At 46.4% G+C, this 24,840-nt stretch overlaps 8 protein-coding genes across 23 annotated transcripts in view; 5 read left to right on the top strand and 3 right to left on the bottom strand.

The window, feature by feature from the left end:
* The window catches only part of LOC117895183 (protein phosphatase 1 regulatory subunit 12B), a 31,894-nt gene extending 27,249 nt beyond the window's left edge, over window positions 1-4,645 (top strand). For 11 of the 16 annotated variants that reach the window (XM_034802652.1, XM_034802650.1, XM_034802648.1 and 8 more), the window contains one exon: window positions 278-1,603. In XM_034802652.1, the coding sequence (XP_034658543.1) occupies window positions 278-394 (117 nt within the window). In that variant the 3' untranslated portion in view covers window positions 395-1,603. Of the gene's footprint in view, window positions 1-277; window positions 1,604-4,157 lie in introns of those variants that run through there. The other 5 variants (XM_034802653.1, XM_034802651.1, XM_034802662.1 and 2 more) reach the window with 2 other exon arrangements.
* Window positions 4,646-6,122: 1,477 nt separating this feature from the next.
* LOC117894276 lies at window positions 6,123-7,163 on the top strand. Its single transcript, XM_034801231.1, has 3 exons — window positions 6,123-6,291; window positions 6,350-6,687; window positions 6,746-7,163. Exons 1-3 carry the CDS (start codon window positions 6,159-6,161, stop codon window positions 7,049-7,051), a joined length of 777 nt encoding a protein of 258 aa, XP_034657122.1. The 5' UTR covers window positions 6,123-6,158; the 3' UTR covers window positions 7,052-7,163.
* Window positions 7,164-7,286: 123 nt separating this feature from the next.
* On the bottom strand, window positions 7,287-9,556 carry LOC117894275 (threonine aspartase 1). Its single transcript, XM_034801230.1, has 4 exons — window positions 9,446-9,556; window positions 8,969-9,364; window positions 8,305-8,897; window positions 7,287-8,194 (listed from the first exon to the last, which is right to left on the bottom strand). Exons 1-4 carry the CDS (start codon window positions 9,471-9,473, stop codon window positions 8,111-8,113), a joined length of 1,101 nt encoding a protein of 366 aa, XP_034657121.1. The 5' UTR covers window positions 9,474-9,556; the 3' UTR covers window positions 7,287-8,110.
* Window positions 9,557-9,844: 288 nt separating this feature from the next.
* On the top strand, window positions 9,845-15,024 carry LOC117893315 (H(+)/Cl(-) exchange transporter 5). The gene is made up of 10 exons (XM_034799903.1): window positions 9,845-10,245; window positions 10,597-10,933; window positions 11,619-11,785; window positions 11,841-12,044; window positions 12,104-12,736; window positions 12,796-13,013; window positions 13,079-13,639; window positions 13,700-13,863; window positions 13,923-14,136; window positions 14,202-15,024. The coding sequence occupies exons 1-10, from the start codon at window positions 10,159-10,161 to the stop codon at window positions 14,290-14,292; spliced, it is 2,676 nt and encodes an 891-aa protein (XP_034655794.1). The 5' UTR covers window positions 9,845-10,158; the 3' UTR covers window positions 14,293-15,024.
* Window positions 15,025-15,094: 70 nt separating this feature from the next.
* LOC117893318 lies at window positions 15,095-16,762 on the bottom strand. The gene is made up of 4 exons (XM_034799905.1): window positions 15,879-16,762; window positions 15,544-15,823; window positions 15,289-15,482; window positions 15,095-15,230 (listed from the first exon to the last, which is right to left on the bottom strand). The coding sequence occupies exons 1-4, from the start codon at window positions 16,754-16,756 to the stop codon at window positions 15,170-15,172; spliced, it is 1,413 nt and encodes a 470-aa protein (XP_034655796.1). The 5' UTR covers window positions 16,757-16,762; the 3' UTR covers window positions 15,095-15,169.
* A 339-nt stretch (window positions 16,763-17,101) lies between these two features.
* LOC117893317 (ATP synthase subunit beta, mitochondrial) lies at window positions 17,102-19,251 on the top strand. The gene is made up of 3 exons (XM_034799904.1): window positions 17,102-17,120; window positions 17,181-17,650; window positions 17,710-19,251. Exons 2-3 carry the CDS (start codon window positions 17,249-17,251, stop codon window positions 19,195-19,197), a joined length of 1,890 nt encoding a protein of 629 aa, XP_034655795.1. The 5' UTR covers window positions 17,102-17,120; window positions 17,181-17,248; the 3' UTR covers window positions 19,198-19,251.
* A 50-nt stretch (window positions 19,252-19,301) lies between these two features.
* Window positions 19,302-22,532, top strand: LOC117893739 (isoleucine--tRNA ligase, mitochondrial). The gene is made up of 6 exons (XM_034800468.1): window positions 19,302-19,503; window positions 19,563-19,842; window positions 19,902-20,106; window positions 20,164-21,363; window positions 21,420-21,756; window positions 21,819-22,532. The coding sequence occupies exons 1-6, from the start codon at window positions 19,339-19,341 to the stop codon at window positions 22,467-22,469; spliced, it is 2,838 nt and encodes a 945-aa protein (XP_034656359.1). The 5' UTR covers window positions 19,302-19,338; the 3' UTR covers window positions 22,470-22,532.
* Window positions 22,473-24,721, bottom strand: LOC117893740 (integrator complex subunit 9). Its single transcript, XM_034800469.1, has 3 exons — window positions 24,601-24,721; window positions 23,389-24,546; window positions 22,473-23,329 (listed from the first exon to the last, which is right to left on the bottom strand). Exons 1-3 carry the CDS (start codon window positions 24,607-24,609, stop codon window positions 22,526-22,528), a joined length of 1,971 nt encoding a protein of 656 aa, XP_034656360.1. The 5' UTR covers window positions 24,610-24,721; the 3' UTR covers window positions 22,473-22,525.
* Between the last annotated feature and the right edge of the window lie 119 nt (window positions 24,722-24,840).

Here is a 24,840-nt window from a genome sequence, read left to right as displayed (position 1 = left end):
GTCACTGTTTTTCCCCCACATGCGTTACACGTTATCCGTTACACGTTACCCGTTGACCGTTATACGTCTATCTCTCGCACTCTCTTAACCGTTATGAAGCAATGCGCTTTCTCTCATTCCAACAAAAAAACAAAAACAAAAGCTCACTCAAATTTGTTTTTCTTTTCTCTCTCTCTTCCCACGCGCCTCATCGATCGATCGATTGTCTTTATATTTTGTTGCGTCGCCGCTGTTCTTGTATGATTTCGTTTTGATTTTCTTGATTGGTGATTTTTAGCTGTTGCAGAAGCTAAAGACTGAGAACGACCGCCTGCGCGCCGAGAACCGTGCCCTCACGCGGGTCGTCTCAAAGCTGACCACATCGGCCCAGAGCCAGCTGGCGAAGGCCAAATAGAGCCATATCGAAACGCATTTCAATCGCCTAAGCACACCCCCCACCCAAAATCACACACAACCACAAAAAACAAAACAAAATAAATCTCACAAATGCGCAAATACGTTATTGTTTCTAAATACTGAATACTAGATATATTAAACACATTTCGATGTCGTTTACAATACTCGAATGATAAATAAGTATAATCCGAATATATATCAGCACTTGTAACAATAATTAAGTGGAATTAGGCTACCTTTGAGCTCAGTATGGGGCCTGAGAACCGCTCACTACAGATAGAAATGCAATCTACCCATCAATAATCTAAACCTTCGATGAACTCTATGGGTAGCAAAAATCTTTTATATATATTATAGTACAATCTTGTTCCCACGGCTTGTTTTTGCTCTAGATCAAAATAATGTTTGCGAATTTATTATGTGTAATCAAATATCAATATATCGTATGTACTTATGGGAACCACAAACCACTTGAACTGTAACCGCACTGATTAAGTAACGTAAATCAAAACCATACTCACACTCGAATCAAAGTAAAGCTCATTCAAAAACCAACGAAGCACAAAAATGTTCCAATGTGCCCCAACCATCAGCATCAAACACACAGCATCAGCATCAGCACCAGGCTCGCTTGGGCCAAGGATCTGCCATCGAACATCAGGGGCTGAACGGGAAGGTACAGCAGTGGTCTAGTGGATGCTGGAAGCTTTACGGTAAATCAGACCCACCACCAGACCCTGACATGTGACATTTCTCTGAACCACCTGCGCCCAAAATACTATTATCAGCTGGCTGTTGTTGTTTTGTTGTTATACACATACCACAAAAAATAAATATATACCTAATAAAAATATATATATTTTTATCTAAACTTGTATTATCGAGTGTTTCAAAAACTTGTATCTTATTGTGTATTCGTGCCCGAGTTTCATTTATGAAGGCATTTGATTTCTGAAGCGGAAGTTGGATTGTAATCTAGGGAAATATAGAAGTAAATAGTTCAGACATTGCTCAGACTTGACTTGAGCAATTGTTATCTGTCAATTCGATTTTCCTTTCGTTAATCTTTTTATTCCAAACTTTTGATTGGCATTGGCTTGAGTCTGATTTGGACTGAATGTTCTACCTTTTCATGCTGCCCACATTGAGCTGATGAAGAGAATAGCTTAGAAAAAGAATAAACCCCATCAATTATTTAAATTAAAGAATAAAGAGAAAATTGCTTAATCATTTGCAATCCAACTAAGGCCTACGAATATGAAGCATAGATATACAGTTGCGAAAAAAATAATAGCACCACTACAACACATTTTGTTCTTAGACAAAAAAAAAGCAATTACTGTTGCGATTTTTTTAAATTTTTAGTTTTTTCATATAGTTAAGTATTCTCCATTAACAAACAAAGTGTTGCCTTTCTTCAAAATTCTGTCTTTATATTTTTTTTTTTAACTTTAAGAAAAAATACCACGAATATGGCGAAAAAAATAATAGCACCGTTAGCACTATTTTAAGTGAATATCCGTAATTTCGCGGAATTGACTTTGTATAAACCACGTATTTATTAGTTTTAACTAATATTTCATTGTTTCTATCATAAAAGCTAATAATAATCATTACAATAATACGTGGAAAGCTCTGAAATGCGAAAAAGCGCGACCCTTGCAAAAAATTTATGTTTGACATAAAAACTTACAGAGAATTTGGTCAATTGGTAGGCAGTTTTAATAAAATTATTAAAAACGCCTTAAACTATGAAGAAAAGTGTAAAACACGTGGATGAAAACGATCGATGACCCCTTTTAGGGTCAAAAGGCTGATTCGCGAGAGCAAGAAGGTTCCCTTCAAGCCTGCTATTGAGCTTAAAAAAAGAGCTTAAAATAAAAGCGACGGGCTAGAAAGTTTGGAAATATCTTAGACAACATAGCCTAAAAGCCTGCTGCCCAAAAAAAATCGCACTTTTAAACGCCAGACAAATTACTAAGCACATGATGTTTGCAAGGGAGCATGCCAATTGGACATCCCTATAATGGAGCATAAATTTTAATGTCAGATGAGTAAAAAGTGTTTTATTTACTGAAAAGGGATCTCGATCATACTTAAGACGTTCAAGGAACACCAGTACACCAAAGAAAACCATTCAAAATAAAAGGTTGAATTTACTGGTATGGGCCTGCTTCTCTTACTATGAAGTAGGGCCAATACATTGACTATAAACCATCATGGATCAGCACGTGTCCTTGAATTTCATGGAGACAGTAATGCTACCCTTTGCAGAATACGAAACTCCACTCGTATGGGTCTTTGAAACGGAAAATAGCCCCAGCATGAAAGCAAAGGAATGGTTCGGGGCCAACACTGAACGTGTTAAAGTGGCCTGCACAGTCGCCTGACATAAAACCGATCGAAAATCTGTGGTCCGACGTCCAGAAGGCAGTTGCTGATTCCAAACCAACCACTGTCGGATCACTTTGAGAACAAATTTAAGAGTCCTGGTCCAAAGCTCCCCAAAAGCTATGCCTGGACTTAGTGGATTCCATGCCAAGACGCTGCGCAGCTGATGTTGCCAAAATAGGACACTGAACTAAATCTTGAATGATAAATATTGATTAAGAATTAATAGTTCAAAAGTGTTAACTAAGAAATTCGTTACTTGTTGGTCATTTTTTAAATTTTAAATCCATTTTTCAAATTGGTGCTATTATTTTTTTCGCCTAATTTTACGAGTTTCTCTAAAGTTCCTTAAATAACTTAAAAGTCTTACAAAAAAGGTGTTTTTTTTTGTTGTTCCCAGATTTGTAAGAGTCTTCCCTTTCTAAAAATGTGCTCAAAGTTTCCTTAAAGTTAAAAATGTGAGTTGGGCAACTATTGGAAAATTGCTTGTGGTGGTGGTGCTATTATTTTTTTCACAGCTGTACATATATTTGATTAAACTCGATTAGAACTCTGTTTAAAGCTGTTAAATTCTCTATTGAAAACATTTTGAAGCACTCTGAATGTAAATATGCAATAAATCTTTACTTAACAATCTTACTCTATTAAACATACATACATTTATGTACACACACACCATATTTAGTGTCTATTCTAACTATTCTATGGAGTTTATCCTCTTGTTGTTAATATTGTTACAAGTTTTATATGCAAATTTGTTTATCCTTTTGTGTGTGTTTTCTCGAAACCAAAAAGCCCACCAATACCCACCCATCGACCAATCCTGAGTTATGAAATAAACGAAACCTCTTCGCCCACTGTCGTTCTTACTCAACATAATGCTGTTTATTGTTTTCCATTACGTTCCCAATGGGACGGCATTATCCGCCACATCTTCAGAATATCAGGCATACGCATCCGGCATCTGTATTCATGTGATTCATTCGATCGTCTGAAGAGCACACGAATCATTGAACTGATCTTATAGCTACTGCTCGTACTATCGGAATTTCTATATAGTTTGTGGTTGCATGCATTTTATCACTGGTTCTCTCCTGTTCAGGGCGTCCAGATATTTCGATGTTTTTACGAGTAGGTAATTACTAATCGTTTGTTTGTTGTTTCTGTTTATGTTTCTGTTGTTGATGTTGCTGCTGCTGCTGCTGCTGCGGCAGCATTCCTCAAACTAACGAAGCATGCCCCACGCACAATCACTCCCCGAACTTGTGCCTTCCCCCTCTCTGTGCTCTATGCTGTACTCATATCGTGTGCATACATATGTATCATACTCTGTATCGTTTGTACTAATTTGATTCCACTTTGATTCACAGCAACTCGATGTCTACAAGTCGGATAATCATCGCCTGAAGGAGGAGAACGCGGCGCTGATTAGAGTAATTAGCAAATTAAGTAAATGAAATGATGTCTCCACAGCTGTATGGATCGAGAATCATCATCATCATCATCATCTGTATCATTGAGAAACAACCATTTTTACGTTATTTACCAGCTGGAAACGGGCTGAAAAATGAAAGTAATAGAGAAGAAAAGGTGCGCGAAATTCGCTGAAAGGGGAAACTTCTAAATTTTGTTTATTGATTGTGTTAGAGATTTAAGCATAAGGTGAAACCGTGTTTCCACAATATCGTTGAGAATTGTTTCGTTCGTTTTATTATAAAGAAAACAAAAATCGTATTTGTATTTGGTCAAATTTTATATACAAGGTAGTGAAAATTATTAATTAATAAAATTGCACAGATCAAGCCTAACTAAATCAATTGTGTGAGGAACGAGAGGAAAGCAAATAAGCAAAAATATGAAAAAAACAAAAGAAAAGAAAAGAAAAGAAAACCTTTACATACAAAACTGAGAACATATTCATCAAATGAGCCCTAGTTACAGAATTAGTTTAACTACGTAATACATATACATACATACATTTATACATACATATATAAATATATACATAAACATATTTTTCATATATAAATTATATATACACACATTGCATATTATATATATTTAGAGCAACTGAATCATAAGTTCGACATTTGAATGTGTAATATCATCGAGTAACCAAACAACCAACCACGAGAGAACCGAAGAAGAGTTGTTTCACGAAAACCAGCCCACGCGTCAACGTACTAAGTGTATTCATTATCATCCGTATCATTCGTAATTGTGTTTAGTGTACCCCGTACCATACCCCCATTTATATACCCACCACCCACATCATACAGTAATCTGAGGAGCGTACAGATTACAAGCTCCATGGCGCTCTTCTACAATTTGTAGTTACCAGATGCAGAGACATACGAGAGAGAGCTGCACGATTACTTCTACTATTCGATTACGTTAATTGTTAATTAGCAGACCACCATAGTTTCTCCCTCACTTTGAATCGTATTATATCGTCGTACTACATATATTTTACCTTGATCATGCAACCATATGCATATTTCTGTTATTTATTAAATTCGCCTAAGAGATTTTTGTGTTACTCGTAAATGGAAAACCATAAGCAAATGCATAAACAAACATACAACAAACAAACAACCACAACAGCAACATAAAAATATGAATTAAATTAATATAAATCGTGAATTGTGTAATATGTAAAACTGTGTGAGAAAATATTTAAGAAAATTTGATTCAAATACGAAACTTAATAAATGTGATCGCAAGCAAGCTGAGAATATTCTACTGAATGTTGGGTGGAGGTGTGTTATGGTGTTGATTTTGCATACCCTAAATCGTTTTGTTCCCGAGCAGATAGCAAACTGTCGAATTCGTGAGAAATTCCTCATTAGCTGCCATTCAAGGTTTACAATTTCTTTGATAACATACCATGCACGGTAATAATTTAATTATTTGCTGATAAAACGCTGTCTTAAGTGATCCTCTGTCAAATCTATATAGATAAATGTACATTTTCTGTCCATGAGTCAAGTAACCATCAAAATATCCGTACAGCAGAACCATAGCCTTGGTTAATTATATCGTGAAAAGTAAATCCAAATAGAAATGCTCGTTGTTGTTTTTGTTTTTGGGTGATATTTTGAACCACGCCACGTCAAAAAAAAAGCTTCAATATTACTTTATGATATTAGATTTACGGCTGGGACACAAGCCAAGCCAAGCCAAGCCGCATCTGGTAAACAGCATTATCACATGAAGGACCCATAAACGGTTGAAGGTTGATGCTGATCGTGAATTCCGCGAAGCTTTGGTCTCCCACTGCTATATAAGGCACAACGCTTGGAGGCTCTGTATCAGTTTAAATCTAACGTTGAGCAATCCAACTCCATCGCAACCCATCAACCCGAAGAAAAATGCAAAAGTACTTCGCACTCTTGGCCTTTGCTGCCCTGCTTCTGGCTTCCGTGTCGGCACAGAAGTGTAACGAGTGCCAGAGCAGCAACGATGCCAAATGTGTGAGCCAGACTAAATACCAGAATTGCATGAGTAAGTCCTATGGAGTACTACGGATTCCCAGGAAATACCTAACTCCGTTTTTACCCAGACAATGTTGCAATTGGGGCGGAGGCATCATGTCCCACTGGTACCGTTTGCAGCAACACTGCCGATGTCTGCGTGAAGAGTGAGTCTGTGGATGGGACTACAATTCTGGACGTATGTGGCTCAGGAAGTGGATCCAGCGCCGGAAACGGTGAAAACTGTGCTGTCTGCTTGGGCAGCAGCAAGTTCGCTTGTGTCAGCAAGACGGAGTTTGCCCGATGTGTTGACCAAAAGGTTTCCACAACAGCGTTCTCATGTGCCACGGATGAGACATGTGTGACAGAGGCCCTCGCCTTGTATGGCAACCTCTGTGTTCCTAGCTGTGCCTTCGCTTTTATCGGAGTAGGTATATCCCGTGCTGAGGTTTTTTAGCTCTACTAAATCTTTGCCGCATTCACAGTTGACTGCGGATAATATCACTTGCACCAACACAGTTTATACGCCACCGACCGCACCAGCTGTTCCTACGCAAGATGAGTTGAAGCTAGCCTGCTCAGATGCTGGAGCTTCAAATACGAATCCATTCTTCGACTTAGACAATGCCGCCGACACCACATGCAGCAGTTATATTTACTGCGAGAAACTTTCTACTTCGAGTTGGCTTGCCATCTTATACAGTTGCAAGTCTCCCACTCCATACTACAGCCAGGTGGATAATAAGTGCATCGCAACCAAACCTACCAGGTGTACTACGAGTAGTACATAGGTTCAGCACTCTAAAAGATTGCCACTTGTATAATCTCTTACATGTTCTATGCCTTAGCTAAACGCTACTATTAAATACACAGATGTTTCCTACAGAAACGAAATAAATAACCGGAAAAAGTAATGCACAAATTTTGTAATACACTTGTAATGATCCATAATTGACATTTGGCTTAGTCTAATTGATAGATTATTCTTACAGCAAAATTATGTGTGTGTTGACTAAACCTTCAGGAACCGAACTCTATTATTTTGGATGTACAATATAAAAGTAATTAGAAGCCTCGAGATGTTGGGCAATATCTGCCTGGAAATACTAAACGAAATTACGGCCAAGCAACAAACCGGGAGAAACTGCTAAAAACTATCAAAACGAGTGTGTTTATAACAGCACGCGTCATAATTAGTACATAGAAATCGTTAAAGTAAAAGTAAAAGCATTTGCAAACTAATTATGTATTCATGTTGAGGACGAATCAAAGCTACTAGACCTTGATATTCTGTAGGCCATATTATAGTTTGGATGTCGTCGAAATTAATGGGTTAAGTTCTGTACATTGATGGCCGTAAACACTTGGACATAAACATTTGCACACATCTGTATGTATGTGGCACGTCAGCGGGTTCTAAATATACAATACGGATATACAAACATACGAATATGATATTCCCACTCGCATGCCGCCTGCCTGCCTGCCTGATTTATCTGGCGCACTGTTGCGTTCAACGAGGGGAAATTTCAAAATTCAATATTCGAAAACTTATTTCATTGCGCACACACACACAAACGGACATTCGCCTCAGCATCTGCTCACACAGAAATGGCTTACAACCTACGAGAATATATATAAGTACAATGAAATGTTTTTTCTTAATTATTCTTAATATTTTATAGTGACAAAGGCAAAGCTGCTGCTGCACCACTTTTGCATTGGCAGCGATTGTCGCGGCAATTAAACATTAAATCAAAGAATTGCAGAATCCCGCAGAGCTGACACTGAACGGCGGGCAGGATGATATGGGGCCGGCAGAGACACTGCGGCTGCTGGCCAGCCCCAATTTAAATGCGCAAATGGAAATTATGGCCATTGACGACGCATGATCGGCCCGGGACGCTGTATGTGGGCAGTGGCGAATGTACAAACTGCAAAATATAAACACAGAGCCACGCACACACATGTACGGAATTAGAAAATGATGGATAGTGGCTGCCTGCACTGGCTGGCTGGCACAGCATCGCATTGGCATACAAACCTTTGGCACTTTCTGCGTTGTCGCCATGTAGCCAACGCAAAACGATTGCGTCGTATGGCTCCACATCACCTCGCCGCTGCTCTGCTTCGGATAGTAGAGCAATGTCAAGGCGCCGGCATAGAGATCCTGCTGCTGTGGCAGCAGCGGAGAGTCGAGAAACTTTTGCGTGAACGTTTTGTGCAGACTCGTCACTGCGCAATCGCTGGTGAAGGCCCCGTTGCATATCTCTCTGGCCAGCAGCGTCTTCATCAGGTACTCCCCGTTGCCGGTCGTGCAGGTCGCTATCGCCAGATCGTCTGTGTCGGTGGCCCAGCAGCCAGCGCCATAGGTTGCCGCCTGGCCCACCCGCCCTGGCACTTTTAGCAGTATTCCGCCGGAGCTGCAGCCCGCTGCAGTGTTGCCGGCGCCATCGACGCACACAGCCCCCACGGTGTCCAGCGATGCTGCGAGTTCCACTTCATTGCTCGCCTCGGGCACAGAGACAGGCTCCTCGGAGGCGGCCTTGTTGTTTCTGCTGCCCACAACCAGATCGTATTTACTCTTGTAATGATTGAACTGGAACTTCGCTTTCGATGAGATCATTAAGCTACTATCTAAATGGAAGAAATGAAAGGCCCAATCGTAAGCAGATCTATCTAGAGTGAAGATTGCATTGGATACAAACCAGCCACCATTGAACATCCCACTTCGTCGGCATAGCGCTCCGCTCCAGTGCCAGCTAATACCATGGGCGGTATGCGTTCCAGGAGCTGGGGATTCGACTGTGCCTCACAAATCTGTCGAGCCAGCTGAATGGGATTCTTCACCCTGCTGACATTTGTGCAAGCTCCGAAGTTCAGGGTAGACCCGTTCATTATAGCAGCATCACACTGCACAGAGCCGTCCATACAGAGATTGGAGCCGTAGCCGGCGTTCGTGTAACCGCAGTTCTCCAAGCGAATTATGGCAGCCTCGCAGGCATCCACTGCGGATCCCCCATTCCTCAGGATGTCCGTGGCCCGGATACAAGCCTCTTTAATCACCCGTTGGTATTTCGTCTCATCGATGCAGTTTCCAGCCCCTGAAACAATATGCGCCCATCAATCTTCTCTTCTGGTTGCCTGCCAGCTGCCGCAGCCGCCAAAATTAGACAAATACGAACCTGTGTGCACAGCTACGAAACCGGCCATGTTATTATTGTGTTTTTGATGCGCCACCCATGATGCGCCAAGATGTAAACGCAGTGGGACCGCGACCCTATCCAAAAATATACCACCCCATCCTAAAAAATATACCAAAATATACCTTTTCGTTTTCAAAAATACACGATGGAAATCATATTCCTCACGTTTCTTATTCTGCTTAATATTACTCAATTGTTCGCAGGATTTTCTTGTTTTCAGTGAAAAGTGGGATTGAAAAGTGCCGTATTTGGGAGCTGGAATGGGATTTGTGATTTCATTATCGATGTTTTTGTGCGATCGAATATATGGTTAATTTCGGTATATTTGTAAAGGTCAGGCAGTATATTTTATGGACAAGTCCGCGGTCACACTGTCCATTTTTTGCAAATAAAATATTCGCACACAAAAAAAATATGCACTCGAACCACTGTAATGTATACTATATAGAGGAATAAATACAAGTTTTGAGCAACTAAATGCCCAGGCAATTGAATGTACAGCTGAGCACATTGGAAATGTGAAAAGAAAGTGATTTGTTAGTCAAATAACTGCTTGTGTGATTGTATTCTGTGACGTGCGCTTGCTGCGCTGCCACTGCGCTGTTACTGCGCTGCGCTGCACCACTGCAACGCAAAATACTCAACGAAAATAGGAAAACCCGATACTATTATTCACACAACTGGCTAAAGTAATGGAAAAGTTTCCGCTGAAGGGCAGCAGGGAGGCTGCGGCAGAGGGTAACAGCTACATAACCGCCTACCAGACGGTAATGAAAAAGGTAAGCCCACGCATCGAGAATGGAGTGGAATGATAAGCTGGTAGATTTCCCAATCAGCTACGTGAACACGTACATACAAAGACACTTACATATTCATACGGTAGTTGCGACGCACACACATTTAGCATAAAGGGGCGGAAATGCTGCTGTTTTCGTGGCCACGGCTGTGATTTGTGCCACTGTGTGTGTTTGTGTGTATGGCAGCAACAGTGTACTAATGGCAGCTCCCTCCCACACTGGGTCGAACGACGAACCTAATCTTATCAATATCCGAGCGTAAACAAAGAACCCGCGTATGCCGTGTATAAATTTCGAAATTGCCGCTTTAAATTTGTGTATTCATTCTTTCAGTCAAACGGTCACACGAGCGCAGCCGGTGCGGAGGGCGAGGGCGATGCCAATTATCACGATCATCCGCTAGCGACTCACTCAAAACTAACCACCTCACTCACAGCGCCGGCCACAGACGACGAAGACATGATCGACATAACGCCGCGCTCCAGTCCTGGCGATGTCATCGGCGGCGGAGGCGGCAGCAGCAGCGGTGGCTACCATCGCGAGACTGCCACCGAGTCGGACACTGAGCGAGATTTCGCGCACGCAGGCAATCATCACAATCAGCGGACAATGCACCATCATCATCACCAGCATGTGCCAACTCACAGTGCCTTCGGAGACCCCATGGACGGTGAGTAGCCAGCAGCAGCCAGACGACACTTCCAAACTAATCCAAGCAAAGCAGAGCATTAACTTGTCATTGCGTAAAGCACCGTGTGACACCAATCACTCCGCAGAGTAGAGTGCAGAGTGTTAATCAAGATCATGATCATATGAGTAGAGTACAGCAGACAGCCGGCCCGGCGACGTCACCTCAATTCTGATGCCGTGGCACAGCTGTACCCGCTTGGCTGCCTCAGTGCTCGGGTGTGTGTAGAATTCAATTAATACATGAGATGATTAGCATACAGACATGTGCAACGTTGTGGGGCCAATGTCGCGGTCGCCGATATAAATGCTTCTCCAGCTGTCTGCTCCGTATTGGCAGTTATTTATTCCGATGAAAATTCGTATGCTAATTCGTATATATCAGTTTACCTACCACACATACATATGTACAACAGCATGCATGAATTATGATGTTATCGCTGTGCTAACAAGATCATTATTTATAATATTGTTACGATAACACACTCCAATTGGGCTCAAAGCGAGAAAATCAATACCACAACCCACAAAAGTCTTATCATTTCAAAGTGGAAATCAATCAGTTTCAAACATGTGCAAAAGAATCTGCCATGAATTCAGTATCCAAATGGCCAGACACCCCTTTAGAGTGTAAATTCAAAATGTATTTATTATGTCCACTGTTTTAGGCGCACTATCGTTCTATGGCTCGTCGGAAGTACAAGATGATATACCTGGCATTGGGCAGTATGAGGATTTCCACACCATCGACTGGCAGCGGGACATTGCGCGAGATCGTATGCGGCATCGTTACATAGTCAAGAAGCGACAGGACTCTGTGTGGGATCTTATCAAGGTAAGTGCTTATCTGTCACTCATTGATCAATTAAGCAAGTTTCATACTCCAACAGGGCTCCATTGATGCCGGCTCTGGATGGCTGTGCGTTCTGCTCGTTGGCATTGCGGCCGGCTGCGTAGCGGGCATGGTGGATATAGGCGCCAGCTGGATGTCAGATCTAAAGCATGGCATTTGTCCGCCCGCCTTTTGGTTCAATCGTGAACAATGCTGCTATCCGGCCAAGCAATCGGTGTTCGAGGAGGGCAACTGTTCCACGGTGAGTGCTGACACTTACGTTAACCCAAACGAATTCCACAAAAATCTCTTCTCTTTCAGTGGAAAACCTGGCCGGAGATCTTTGGACTGAGCCGCAATGGCACGGGGCCGTATATAATCTCGTACATCTGGTACGTGCTGTGGGCGTTGCTGTTTGCCTCGCTCAGCGCTTCGCTGGTGCGAATGTTTGCCCCATACGCCTGTGGCTCGGGTATTCCGGAGATTAAGACGATTCTCTCTGGCTTCATCATACGCGGCTATCTGGGCAAATGGACGCTGCTGATCAAATCGGTGGGCCTGATGCTGTCGGTGTCCGCTGGCCTGACCCTGGGCAAGGAGGGACCCATGGTCCACATCGCCAGCTGCATCGGTAACATATTCTCGCATGTGTTTCCCAAGTACGGACGGAACGAGGCCAAAAAGCGTGAAATACTCTCCGCAGCAGCTGCGGCGGGGGTCTCTGTGGCTTTCGGGGCACCGATTGGAGGAGTTCTGTTCTCGCTGGAGGAGGTGTCCTACTACTTCCCCTTGAAGACACTGTGGCGTTCCTTCTTCTGTGCCCTGATTGCCGCCTTCGTGCTGCGTTCGCTGACTCCTTTCGGCAACGAGCATTCAGTTCTCTTCTTCGTGGAGTACAACAAGCCGTGGATCTTCTTCGAACTCATTCCCTTTGTGTTTCTGGGAATCATGGGAGTATGCAAATGTCTGCCTTCCATATTTATTCGTCATTGCTAATCTGCGTTTATTTCTAGGGAGTGATTGGAACGTTCTTTATCAAGGCCAATTTGTGGTGGTGCCGCTACAGGAAGTTCAGCAAGCTGGGCCAGTATCCCGTCATGGAAGTGCTCTTTGTCACCCTGGTCACTGGCATCATCTGCTACCCGAATCCCTTCACCCGCATGAACATGAACGAGCTGATCTTTCTATTGGTTAGCAAATGCTCACCCGGCGATGTCACTAATCCCTTGTGGTGGGTACATCAAATGAGCATTTCCACATGCAAATCATTTCTCTAACATGTTTTTTGCCCTACAGCGACTACAAGCGAATGAACATTACAATGGGCAACAGTGTCATTGAGGTCACAGAGCCAGGTCCCGGCATCTATAGCTCCATTTGGCTGCTCATGCTCACCTTTATCCTGAAACTGGCCCTCACCATCTTTACATTCGGCATGAAAGTGCCTGCGGGTCTCTTTATACCGTCCCTGCTGCTGGGCGCCATCATGGGCCGCATTGTGGGCATCGGCGTGGAGCAGTTTGCGTACAGCTATCCCAACATTTGGTTCTTCACGGGCGAGTGTGCGGACAGCAATCTCATAACACCCGGCCTGTATGCGGTAGTGGGCGCAGCAGCCGTCTTGGGCGGCGTCACACGCATGACTGTGTCCCTGGTGGTCATCATGTTCGAGTTGACGGGCGGCGTGCGGTATATTGTTCCGCTGATGGCAGCTGCCATGGCCTCCAAGTGGGTGGGCGATGCTTTGGGCAGACAGGGCATCTACGATGCGCACATTGCGCTCAACGGTTATCCGTTCCTGGACAGCAAAGAGGAGTTTGCGCACACCACACTGGCCGCAGACGTAATGCAGCCCAAGTGAGTCATTTACAAATGCTGATGGGATGTCTGATTAAATTAATGCCACTTTATTTTTAGACGCAATGAAACTCTTAATGTCATCACACAAGACTCCATGACGGTGGACGATGTGGAGAACCTGCTGAAGGAGACCGAACACAATGGCTATCCAGTGGTGGTGTCCAGAGAGAATCAATATTTGGTTGGCTTTGTTTTGCGCAGAGATCTTAACTTGGCCATCGGTGAGTGTTGCTCTTTTACTCCTGTATTTTCCTTATATTAATATTCATATATCTTCCAGGTAATGCCAAACGTCTCATTGAGGGCATCAGCAGCAGTTCCATAGTATTATTCACCTCGACTACGCCAACCCAAAATCTGGGACCGCAACCTCTCAAGCTGAAAAAGATACTCGATATGGCGCCCATCACGGTGACGGACCAAACGCCAATGGAAACGGTAGTGGATATGTTCCGAAAGCTGGGACTGCGGCAGACCTTAGTCACGCACAATGGGTGAGTGTGGGGTTCCGTTTCTGCGATACAAATAAATTAATTATGCTATAAATATTCCATTACAGTCGCCTGCTCGGCGTCATTACCAAGAAGGATGTGCTGCGTCATGTGAAACAAATGGATAACGAAGACCCCAACACTGTGCTCTTCAATTGAATTTAACAGCCAATCGGAAGCTGGGCGACCGCCGTCATAGCCGCTTCTAGTAATTACTATCGCAAACCCACAATATTTGATATGTGCAAAGTGCAGATTGCAGACGTAAGCTTAAGTGAAAAGTGAGCAGCTGGAACGTGTGGATATGGAGTGGATGGAGGATAGTGAAAGGAAGTTGACTGGATTAGTTAAACGCATGGATCTGAGTAGTAGAGTTACGGAGAGTAGAGTCATCAGACGAAAGTTCGAAAGTGAGAGATTTAGCAAAATTGTGTGCAGTTCTATTATATATTTATATAACCCCCCGTATATCTCGTTAATTGTATGTTATAATTTATTCTACGCTTAGGGCAAGTGTTTTTCAATACAAGCAAAAGTATTCATCTATTGCCATTTTGTAATTATGTCATTGTCTCCCCCCCGCTCCCCAAAACCTTTCTCTTTTGCACTAAACTTTATTTTTTTATACGCATACAAATTGTATTTACCACAAACAAGCCTGATAAAAAGTGTACACTATATTGAATGTTCGGTAATGTAATGTAGCTCGTGTTGAGAATGTTTTACTTTATGAATTTTAATGAGAAATGGCGCAGTTTTAACGCAGCTTACACCCCGAGATGTACACCCGAAATAAGTCAATCTAATGCAATAGTATCAAATGGCTTTATTTTTGTTGCCCTTTGTTTCGAAATTCTAAACAGAGAAACTCTTGTTTAAGCAGAAAATACATAGTATATTTATATCTACACATGGTATTTGTTAGAGATCTGAGAAATTTTAAAATAAACTCGTGTAAATAGCAAGATTAACCCGTACACTAACTTAAGCAGTCATGCAAATACAAGCGATTATATCAAGACCGACACAGTCTCTTTCAATGCTCCACGTAGAATAACTGAAACTCGTCGCCGTAGAGGCCCGTGATCAACCAGCAGCTGCAAGAGAGAATTTAACTTAAAATAAACTTTTGCAAATGTTAATCATTAAACCTACCCATTGTCGCTGCTCCGGATTAGGCTTCCTTTGCCACGCAATGCGCCCTTGACATACGCATGCGCACCATCGCTGACCCTGTAGTATTCCAGAGCCCCATCGCTGGCGGGGCAGTAGATGATGTTCCCATCCCGGCTGCAGGCGACGACGTTTTTGAAGGGCAATGGTATCTGCACAATCAACTGAGCCATGTCCTGCCAGAAAAGAGAGATTATAAAGAGGAGCCTTAGCTGTATTTTGAGTGGATGTAGGCACCTCGTCTGCATGTCGCATGTCATGGTAGAACGCCTGTCCGCTGAGGTCACAGCTGAGAATGAATTGCTGGCCTCCCATTTCCGTCTTTAGCAGCGTTGAGACCATGAACCGATGTCGACGTAAAGGCAGAAGCTGCAGCTGTTTTTTTGTGGTTGCAGCCTGGCGAGCAGTGCTCCAGCAGCGGTAGATGCCGCCATCGTTGGTGCCCACAACAAAGTCATCCAGTCCCAGAGCCACCATGGCCGTCAGCTCCGAGGTAACAGTGGCGGGCAGAGAGTATCTGCAGGAAAAAGTATAATTAGATGCAGCCAACTAAAGCTCTCATTGTTACTCACTCCCAGTCCAGGGTCATCTGCTTGCTGAGGTCCCACTGGCGAACGGATCCGTTGGCATAGCAGGCGAGCAGAAGCGTTTCCGTGACCCAGTCCAAGGCGACGGCTGCACCCTGCGCGGAGGATACGCTGTACAGCTGCTGGATGTCCACATTGGCGTCACCGCTGCCACCACGAGACTGCTCGTACAGCCAGACAAACAGCTCCCCATCCATGGTGGATCCCGCGAAGATGGTCTTGTTGAAGGGATTCGTGCAAAGGCTGCGCAGGCAGGACTTCAACGGCAGTGTCTTGACCTCCGTGTAGATCACAAAGTTGCCATGGGACATTCGCTGTGGCACGAATAGCTTCAGCTGCTGGTCCACATGCTCGCACCAGTCGTCGTGGGGTGCCACCGTTGTGACCACCAGCACGGGCGCATTGTTTGTGTGGACACACAGCCAAATCGCCAGCCCCTGCGAGTTCTCCATGCCGCCCAGGGCAATCTTCTGGTAAGTGTACACCTTCTGCTCTTCCTCCAGCGCTGTCTGGCTAATCGTCTGCTCATCCATCAGGGGCGTGGGGTTCATCAGCTCCTGCTCCACCATGGGACATATATGGCGCAGCCACTTGGCCAGCGCCCGCTCATCGTATTCGACGTTTTCGCTGCTGGCCACGCGTTGTTCTGTTTGAGTGGCCGCATGCTGCTGTTCCTGTGTCGCAGTGCTGGCATCAGCACTTGGTGGCGGCGGATCTGTGCCCGTGCAGTTGTCCACCAGTGCGTGCTGTTTTTCCAGAGGCTGTGTGGCCACAAATTCGACCACGGGCGAACTATAGTGCGAGAGTACATCCATTTTCTGTGAATTTGCAAAGTGCGCGTGTTGTGGCCGCAGCGTTGCCATAGCAACGGGCAACCCGCGTGTTTACACATTTGAAGTAGCGGTAAATATTTGGACGACGATGTCCAATATGGTGATCAATGCTAATTGGAATATTGAATTTAAACGTTCCCACGATGTTTTTGATGTACAGGCAGTAGGCTTTGAATCACAACGGGCCGTGTGTAGGGATCGTCACAATCCCGACAGCCGCCTCAACCTAACCTAGTAGGCTTTGCTTTGTGACCAATTGGCACATATTTGGCATTTGGCATATTTCATTTAATTTAAAAATCTTCTAAGGCTAGCAGGAACTTTCCAGAAAATAAGTTAACGCAAATTAATTGAGAAAAAAATATGTTGGGGTCTTGTCTGCGTCTGGCCACAGGTAAGAAAGGCTTTGAAAAGTAATGAAAGTAGATTTTGAATTTGCAAAACCCCTGGGCAGTGTGTGCAAGAATCGGCTCAAAAGTTGGCCAGCAGAAGGCAGCTCTGGTGCAGGGCCATGCGATCGGCATGTTGAAGTCTCCATTGGAGTTGCGTTGCCTTCATGCCGCTCGACCGCTCAGCGACAAAGATGGCAAGGGCAAGAATGATGAATGCGATGATCCGTGCGAAGTGGAAAATGACAAGGCAGGCGATGCCTGTGAGGAAACTCCACCCAAAATGAAGAATCCATGCGAGCAGATCTTGAAGGCACAAACCGGTAAATCTTCGGAAGAAACTTGCGAGTCAGAGCCACCTGAAAAAGGAAAGGGAGACACCGGCTCGGGCATTAAACTGGAGCACAAGGGTCGCGAGGGCTACATCCACGCTGTCATTGGACCCGTCATCGATGTATACTTTCCCGATGAGGTTCCCGAGGTGCTCAATGCCATGGAAGTGGTCGATGCACCCATTGGACGTTTGGTTCTGGAGGTAAGGCTTTGCCTTGCCATTTTCCCCCGCTTAATATTGATGTAAGTGTCCCCTTCTAGGTCTTCCACCACCTGGGCAACAACATTGTACGCTGTGTGGCCATGGACGCCACCGAGGGCCTCAAGCGTGGCCAGAAAGTCATCGACACGGGCTATCCCATTCGCGTGGCAGTGGGCAAGGCCGTTCTGGGGCGCATCCTCAACGTGGTGGGCGATCCCATCGATGAGCGTGGAGAAATCAAGAGCGACTATCACTCGTTCATCCACAACGAGGCGCCCCTGCTCACAGAGCTGAGCGTGAAGCCAGAGATTCTGGTGACCGGAATCAAGGTGATTGATCTGCTGGCTCCCTACGTCAAGGGCGGCAAGATTGGCCTCTTTGGTGGAGCCGGAGTGGGCAAGACGGTGCTCATTATGGAGCTGATCAACAACATTGCCAAGTCCCACGGCGGCTACTCTGTGTTCGTGGGTGCCGGCGAGCGCACTCGCGAGGGCAACGATCTGTACCACGAGATGATCGAGACCAAGGTCATATCCCTCGAGGACGACTCCTCCAAGGTGGTCCTCGTCTTTGGCCAGATGAACGAGCCGCCCGGCGCTCGCTCCCGCGTGGTGCTGACTGGCCTCACCATTGCCGAGTATTTCCGGGACATGGACGGGCAGGATGTGCTGCTCTTCATTGACAACATCTTTCGCTTCACCCAGGCCGGGTCCGAGGTGTCGGCTCTGTTGGGTCGCATCCCATCTGCCGTGGGTTATCAGCCGACGCTCGGCACCGACATGGGCACCATGCAGGAGCGCATCACCAGCACCCGCAATGGATCCATTACCTCGGTGCAGGCTGTCTATGTGCCTGCAGACGACCTGAGCGATCCTGCACCGGCGGCTACCTTCTCCCACTTGGACGCCACCACTGTGCTCTCGCGTCCCATTGCCGAGCTGGGCATATATCCCGCTGTGGATCCCCTGGACTCGTCTTCCCGCATCCTCGATCCGGATGTGGTTGGGGAAGAGCACTACAACGTGGCTAGGGCTGTGCAGAAGACACTGCAGGGCTACAAGTCGCTGCAGGACATCATCGCCATTCTCGGCATGGACGAACTCTCCGAGGAGGACAAGATTACCGTGGCACGTGCCCGCAAGATCCAGCGCTTTCTCTCGCAGCCGTTCCAGGTGGCCGAGGTGTTCACCGGCACCCCGGGCAAACTGGTGCCCATCGATAAGTGCGTGGAGGGATTCAAGCGTCTGCTCAACGGCGAGTACGATGACATTCCAGAGATCGCCTTCTATATGGTCGGCGATGCGGATGAGGTGCTGGCGAAGGCAAATAAGTTGGCCGCTAGCATGGCAGGAGATATAGATCCACCGCCGCCACCAAAGGCAGCCAAGAAGGAAGAGCCCAAAAAGGAAGCCACTGCCAAAGATGCTCCCAAGAAAGAAGAAAAGCCGAAGGATGCACCCAAGGCAGAGGCCAAAAAGGGCTATGCTCCGAAATCCAAAGACCCTCCTCCAAAAGGAAAGGGGGAATCTCCCAAAGACAAGAAGTAATCTTCCAAAACAACCAAATAATTTTATTTTAAAAATAAACGTCATATAATGGTATATTTTTGGTATATTCAAACTATGTTGTGATATCGGTATATGTTATCGATAGCTCTCAGCTGTTTTTGCCGGCGCTTCCCCCGCAAAATGTTGCGTGTTTTTAATATTCGCGTTGGAATTCGCGTATATTCTGTGAAAGCAGCCAAAAAAGATGCCAAGAAGTATACAGACACCATTAATTTACCAAAGACAAAGTTTTCCAGCCGACTCAGTGCAGCGAAACGCGAGGAACAGGAGCGACATGTGCTGCAGGTAAGTCTACAAAATCCCGTTACGAATGGCCCATCTAACATGTAAAATTGTTTCCACAGAACAAGATAGCCGTTTCTTATGAATATCAGGAGCAACGACAACTGGGTGTGAAGCGCAAACCCACATTTGTGCTGCACGATGGACCGCCCTATGCGAACGGACAGCTGCACATGGGGCACGCCGTCAATAAGATCCTCAAAGACATAACTTTGCGGCAGCAGGTGGTCCACGGACGGGAGGTCAACTACATTCCTGGCTGGGATTGCCACGGTCTGCCCATTGAGCTGAAGGCCACAAGTGCAGCAGAGGGCCAGAATGCTGCTGAAATACGACAAAAATGTATGCAAGGATTTTCTGTGATTTTGGACCACTTAATCAATTATTTATTATTATTACAGCACGTGCTTTTGCCCTGGAGGCCATTCAATCACAGAAGGAGGAGTTCAGCAGCTGGGGCATACTGGCCAACTGGCAAAAGGACAACATATACATGACCTTCCATCCAGAATTTATTGCCAATCAGCTGCAAATGTTCCACAATCTGTATGAACGCGGCCTCGTCTATCGGGATTTGAAGCCGGTGTACTGGTCCCCGTCATCAAGGTGAGTTCAGGTCTCCCCTTATTTCTGGATGAGTGGCTTATTTATGCTCTTTCTTAGAACAGCACTGGCTGAGGCCGAGCTGGAGTACGATGCCAATCACAAAAGCCCTTCAGTTTATGTGCGCTTCGCCCTGAATCCCAATGGACTGGAGGTTGACACCAAAGGAGCACAAATCTATGCATTGGTGTGGACCACAACGCCCTGGACGCTGCCCAGCAATCAAGCGATTTGCTACAGTGCTTCCCTTGAGTACGCTTTGGTCAGACTTTTGGACCGCAGTCCAAGGGAACTTTATCTCATGGCCTCCGCTCTCGTGGCAGACTTCGAGGCCTCGACGCAGCTCAAATGCCAGGTGGTTCAGACGTTGGCTGGGAGCTCATTGAGCACGCTTACCTATAGCCATCCCATAGACAAGGCACAGACGAGTCTGCCCTTCTTCGATGCCAGCCATGTGCAGGACAGCAAGGGCACCGGCCTGGTGCACACTGCACCTGCGCACGGACCAGAGGACTTTCTGGTTAGCCTGGCCAAGAAAATACCCGTCAAGTGCATGGTGAACGAGGCGGGCGTTTACACAAAGGAAGCGCCTAGTTTTCTACACGGTCAATCAGTGCTGGAACAGGGAAATCCGCTCGTGCTACAGCACATAGCAGAGGATGTTGTGCACTCTGCACAGCTGGAGCATTCGTATCCCATTGACTGGCGCACCAAGCAACCAGTGATAATTCGGGCCAGTGAGCAGTGGTTCATCAATACGGATCGGCTGAAAACCCGTGCTGCCGCGACGCTGGAGCAAGTAGAAATCTATCCACGTACCAATGCCGAGGCGAGCAAACGGGCAATGCTCACCCAGCTACAGAAGCGACCCTACTGGTGCATATCGAGGCAGCGCGCTTGGGGCGTGCCCATACCTGTGCTCTACAGTCGGACCACTGGACAGGTCGTACTCAGCGCGGGACTGATAGAACATCTCTGCAGACTGCTGCGCAGCCAAGGCTCCATGGACTTTTGGTGGTCCAAACCACTGGAGGAACTACTGCCTGCACAAATAGCAGCCGAGCTTGGCCACGAAGTGGAGGATCTGGTCAAGGGCAGCGACATATTCGACATTTGGTTTGACTCGGGCAGCACTTGGTCTGCCGTGCTGCAGAAAGAACAGGTGGCTGATCTCTATCTCGAGGGTTACGATCAGTTCACGGGCTGGTTTCAATCCTCGCTGCTGACGAGCATAGCTGCTCGCGACTGCGCACCCTACAAGTGAGTAAAGCAGCGTAATGTGGAGTGCAAATATCAATCATTAATATCCCTTCTAGGGCGCTCTTCGTTCATGGCTTTACAGTGGATGAGAAAGGACACAAAATGTCCAAATCGCTGGGCAATGTAATCTCCCCCAAACAGATTACTAAGAAATATGGAACAGACGCGCTGCGCTGGTGGGTGGCCTCCCATGGCACCCAAAACATGTCCATTACAGTCAGCGACAAGTTGTTGCTGCAGGCGACGGAGAACCTCAGCAAGGTGCGCGGTACACTGCGTTATCTAAAGGGTGTGATTGGAGAGCAGCAACCAGACAGGCAGGAGCAGGCAATACTTGATGTCAGCTACTTAAACAAGTATCTGTTGGCCAATTTGGTTGACTTTGAAGCAGAGGTAAGCACAGATGATTACTGAACGCCACGATAACTAAATGCAAAGTGAATCTTCCCATCTAGATTGAAAAGCTGTACAACGCGTATGAATATAATCGCGTTGTGGCCTGCATTCAGAACTTCATTGCCAACCAGGTGTCTGCCATTTATGTGCATCTCATCAAGGATCGCCTGTACTGCGGCGACGATCGAGAGCTGCACGCCATTCGCCAGTCGCTGACCCATTGCTATAGGCAGCTGTGCAAGAGCTTGTGGCCCATAGCTCCCTTTTTGGTAGAGGAAAGCTGGAGCTACTATGATCCATCGGGCAGTGCCTTCCACGAGCAGATGGTGCAGGCCCAAAGCGACTGGCATGACCCCAGGGCCATTGAAGTCGTCAACGCAGCGCTCGACGTTAAGCGTCTGATCAACCAGCAGGCTGGAGATGTCAACAGTTGGCACCTGTCTGTAACCATCATGAGTGGCAGCCAGCTGGAGCTGCTGCGGGAATTGCAACCGACCATCGGGGAACCCATGCGCAGCTCCGAGCTGTGTGAGATACTGCAGGTGGGCAGCGTGACAGTCGTGCAAACCGATCTGAATGAAGATCTGGAAATTTCCCTGACAACACTCGACACACCGCTCTGTCCGCGGTGTCGTCGCTATAGTCTAGAGGAAGATGCCGCAGCAGAGACGTGCAGGCGTTGTTCCCAGGTAATGGAATTGAAAAACTAGTGATTCAATCTTGTTGTTAATATTGGTGGAAGAGTAGATGTTGATGTGGTTTATGGTTAAAAACTTTGTAAGCATTTCATGATGGTGTCGCGCAGCTTGAGGCGCGTTGTTGGCCTTCCTCCGCAGATAATGTGCGTTTCGTTGTCCTCGAACTTGATGGTGGTGTCCTCGTTGACAAGTTGTATGCTTAACGCTCCGTCTGTGCGATCCATCTTGATGTTGGTGAAGCCATCCTGCGTCAGGCGCTTCATCACAGCCTCCACATCGATGCTGCCGTACTCATACTTAACTTTCTGCAGCACATCCTCTTTAGTGGGGGCTGCCGCACCTCCACTGCTGCTGGGCTCTTCTTTGACAATGTCCGCACATGGCTGTATGCAGTGCACTTTATCCTTGACCTGCAGCACTCCCGTGAGCGTGGAGAACGTCACTCCGGCGGCCACCTCACGTGGCAATATCTTCTGGGCCACCTCCGAGGTGAGGTAGATGCGGTCCAGCTTCCGCTTCAGTGGCAGCCTCAAAATCTCGCCACACTTGAAGGTTATAATCTTCTTGTCCGGCTGCTCGATGAACAGATTCGGCGCCGAAGGATGCGGCTTGGTGTAGGCCTCTGGAATGACCAACACATTCGGTTTCAGCTCCTTGATCAACTTGTTGGCCTGCTGGTAGTTCAGAGACGTGTCGATGGGGCAGTAGAAGGCCTTCATGGCCAGGGGCTGGAACGGCGCTAATACTTGCAGATAGGGGAAGTCGGGCTCCGTGAATATAATGGAGTTATTGGGATTGTTGCCCCACATTTCAATGAAGTGCACGGCATCGCCAAAGCGCAGGCTCGGATGACCACAGAAGACCACGCAGGGCTGTGGAATGATCAAACATTATTGAATCAATCTTTAACTTATCGAATATCCACTCTCACCTGTCTAAAATCCTTGCTAAATCCCTCAGAGAACACGTGATTGTAGTGCTTCAGTTTGTTGTTGCGGAGGTAGAATGCGTGTGGGAAGGGATCATCTGGCAGATAGACCTTGTTCTGCTTGGCAGAGCTCAGCCACTCGGCCAGGATGTTCGAATAGGCCAGCGAGCTGTCCGCCACGGGGGATATGAAGAACATGGGCACATTGTTGAGGCCAGCGTTCTCCAGATTCTGTGTGAGACACTCGAACAGATCGTACACCACGCCCGACGGATAGCAGGGTATGAGGGCGGAGCCATTGTTTCTTATCGTTAGCGCCACATTCATGCAAAGTTCGCCCAGTTTGGTGTCCGGGTTGACTGTGGGTGCCTGCGTCAGTCCCGTCATAATCAGAACATCGGCGTGCTTCAGGGCCGACTGATTGATGGGCCGCGGATGAGTCGTCAATGTTGAGGACCCGCTAACGTAGCATATTTTCTCATGAGCTGTGCTCAACACCCAGTTGCTCGATCCCAGACAGTAGCCCGAGCTGACTGGCGTGGCTATAAAGGCGCCCAGTATGTCCAGCTTCTCGTCGTAGCCCATTATGGTCACCTTCAGGAGGCTGCCCTGCACATCTTTCAGGCTAAAAATTGTGCGCCACTTCTTGGCCCGAAATGCCTCGCACAGCGGACTCGGCAGCAGGTGCAGCTTCTCCTTCCACAGACGCGCCGTGCACGCCTTGGGCGACACTTCAATGTAGTCGACGAGTTCCTCTAGAAAAAATCGTCCAATCTGCAGCGTTGGCTCCGTGGCGTAGACTTTGCCCTTGAACCCAGTGTTCTCCGTGATGTACGGCAGAGCCAGCATATTTAGATAATTTGAGATAAGTATCACGTCCACTTCGCTGAAGTCGAGCATTTTGTCCATGGGCAGGTTGAACTCGGGGGTGGAGTCCACGAACACGCGGCCGCAGCATTCCTTTAGCTCGCCATCCAGCTGTGGGTCATGGTCGCGGCCGGGAATGAAGTTGGGCAGGCTGGACCACTTCTGGCTCTGGACAAATGGCAGCGGCAGGAAGTTCAGCACTGTCTGCTCGGTCAGGCCGCAGTCCAGCATTATGCGGAGCCCCTTGAAGGTGATGATGTAGCATGGCTTGGCCAGGTCGCCGCTCAGGCAATACTGCGAAACAAAGAGTCATTTCCGCTGATAATGTTGTTATTCTGGATGACTTACCAAACGCATAGTTAGGTAGCGCTGGTCGCAATGACTGGGGAATCCGATTAAACCGTGGATCTTTATTGTTTATACTTTTTGCCAGGGATGGAAAGCAACTCAAAATGCCGACTGGTTCTAATGGTTGGTAAATGTTGGTTCATTTTTGTATATCAACTTAAATCGGTCTTTAAATGACAATTAAATAATTAATCAGAATTAAACAACAAAATGAGACTAAATTAAATGTAATTAGAAAAT

The sequence above is a fragment of the Drosophila subobscura genome, chromosome J, assembly GCF_008121235.1.
Source record: "Drosophila subobscura isolate 14011-0131.10 chromosome J, UCBerk_Dsub_1.0, whole genome shotgun sequence".
NCBI lineage: Eukaryota > Metazoa > Arthropoda > Insecta > Diptera > Drosophilidae > Drosophila > Drosophila subobscura.
Note: the sequence above shows the minus strand (reverse complement) of the source record. Positions and strands in the feature narration are given on the sequence as shown.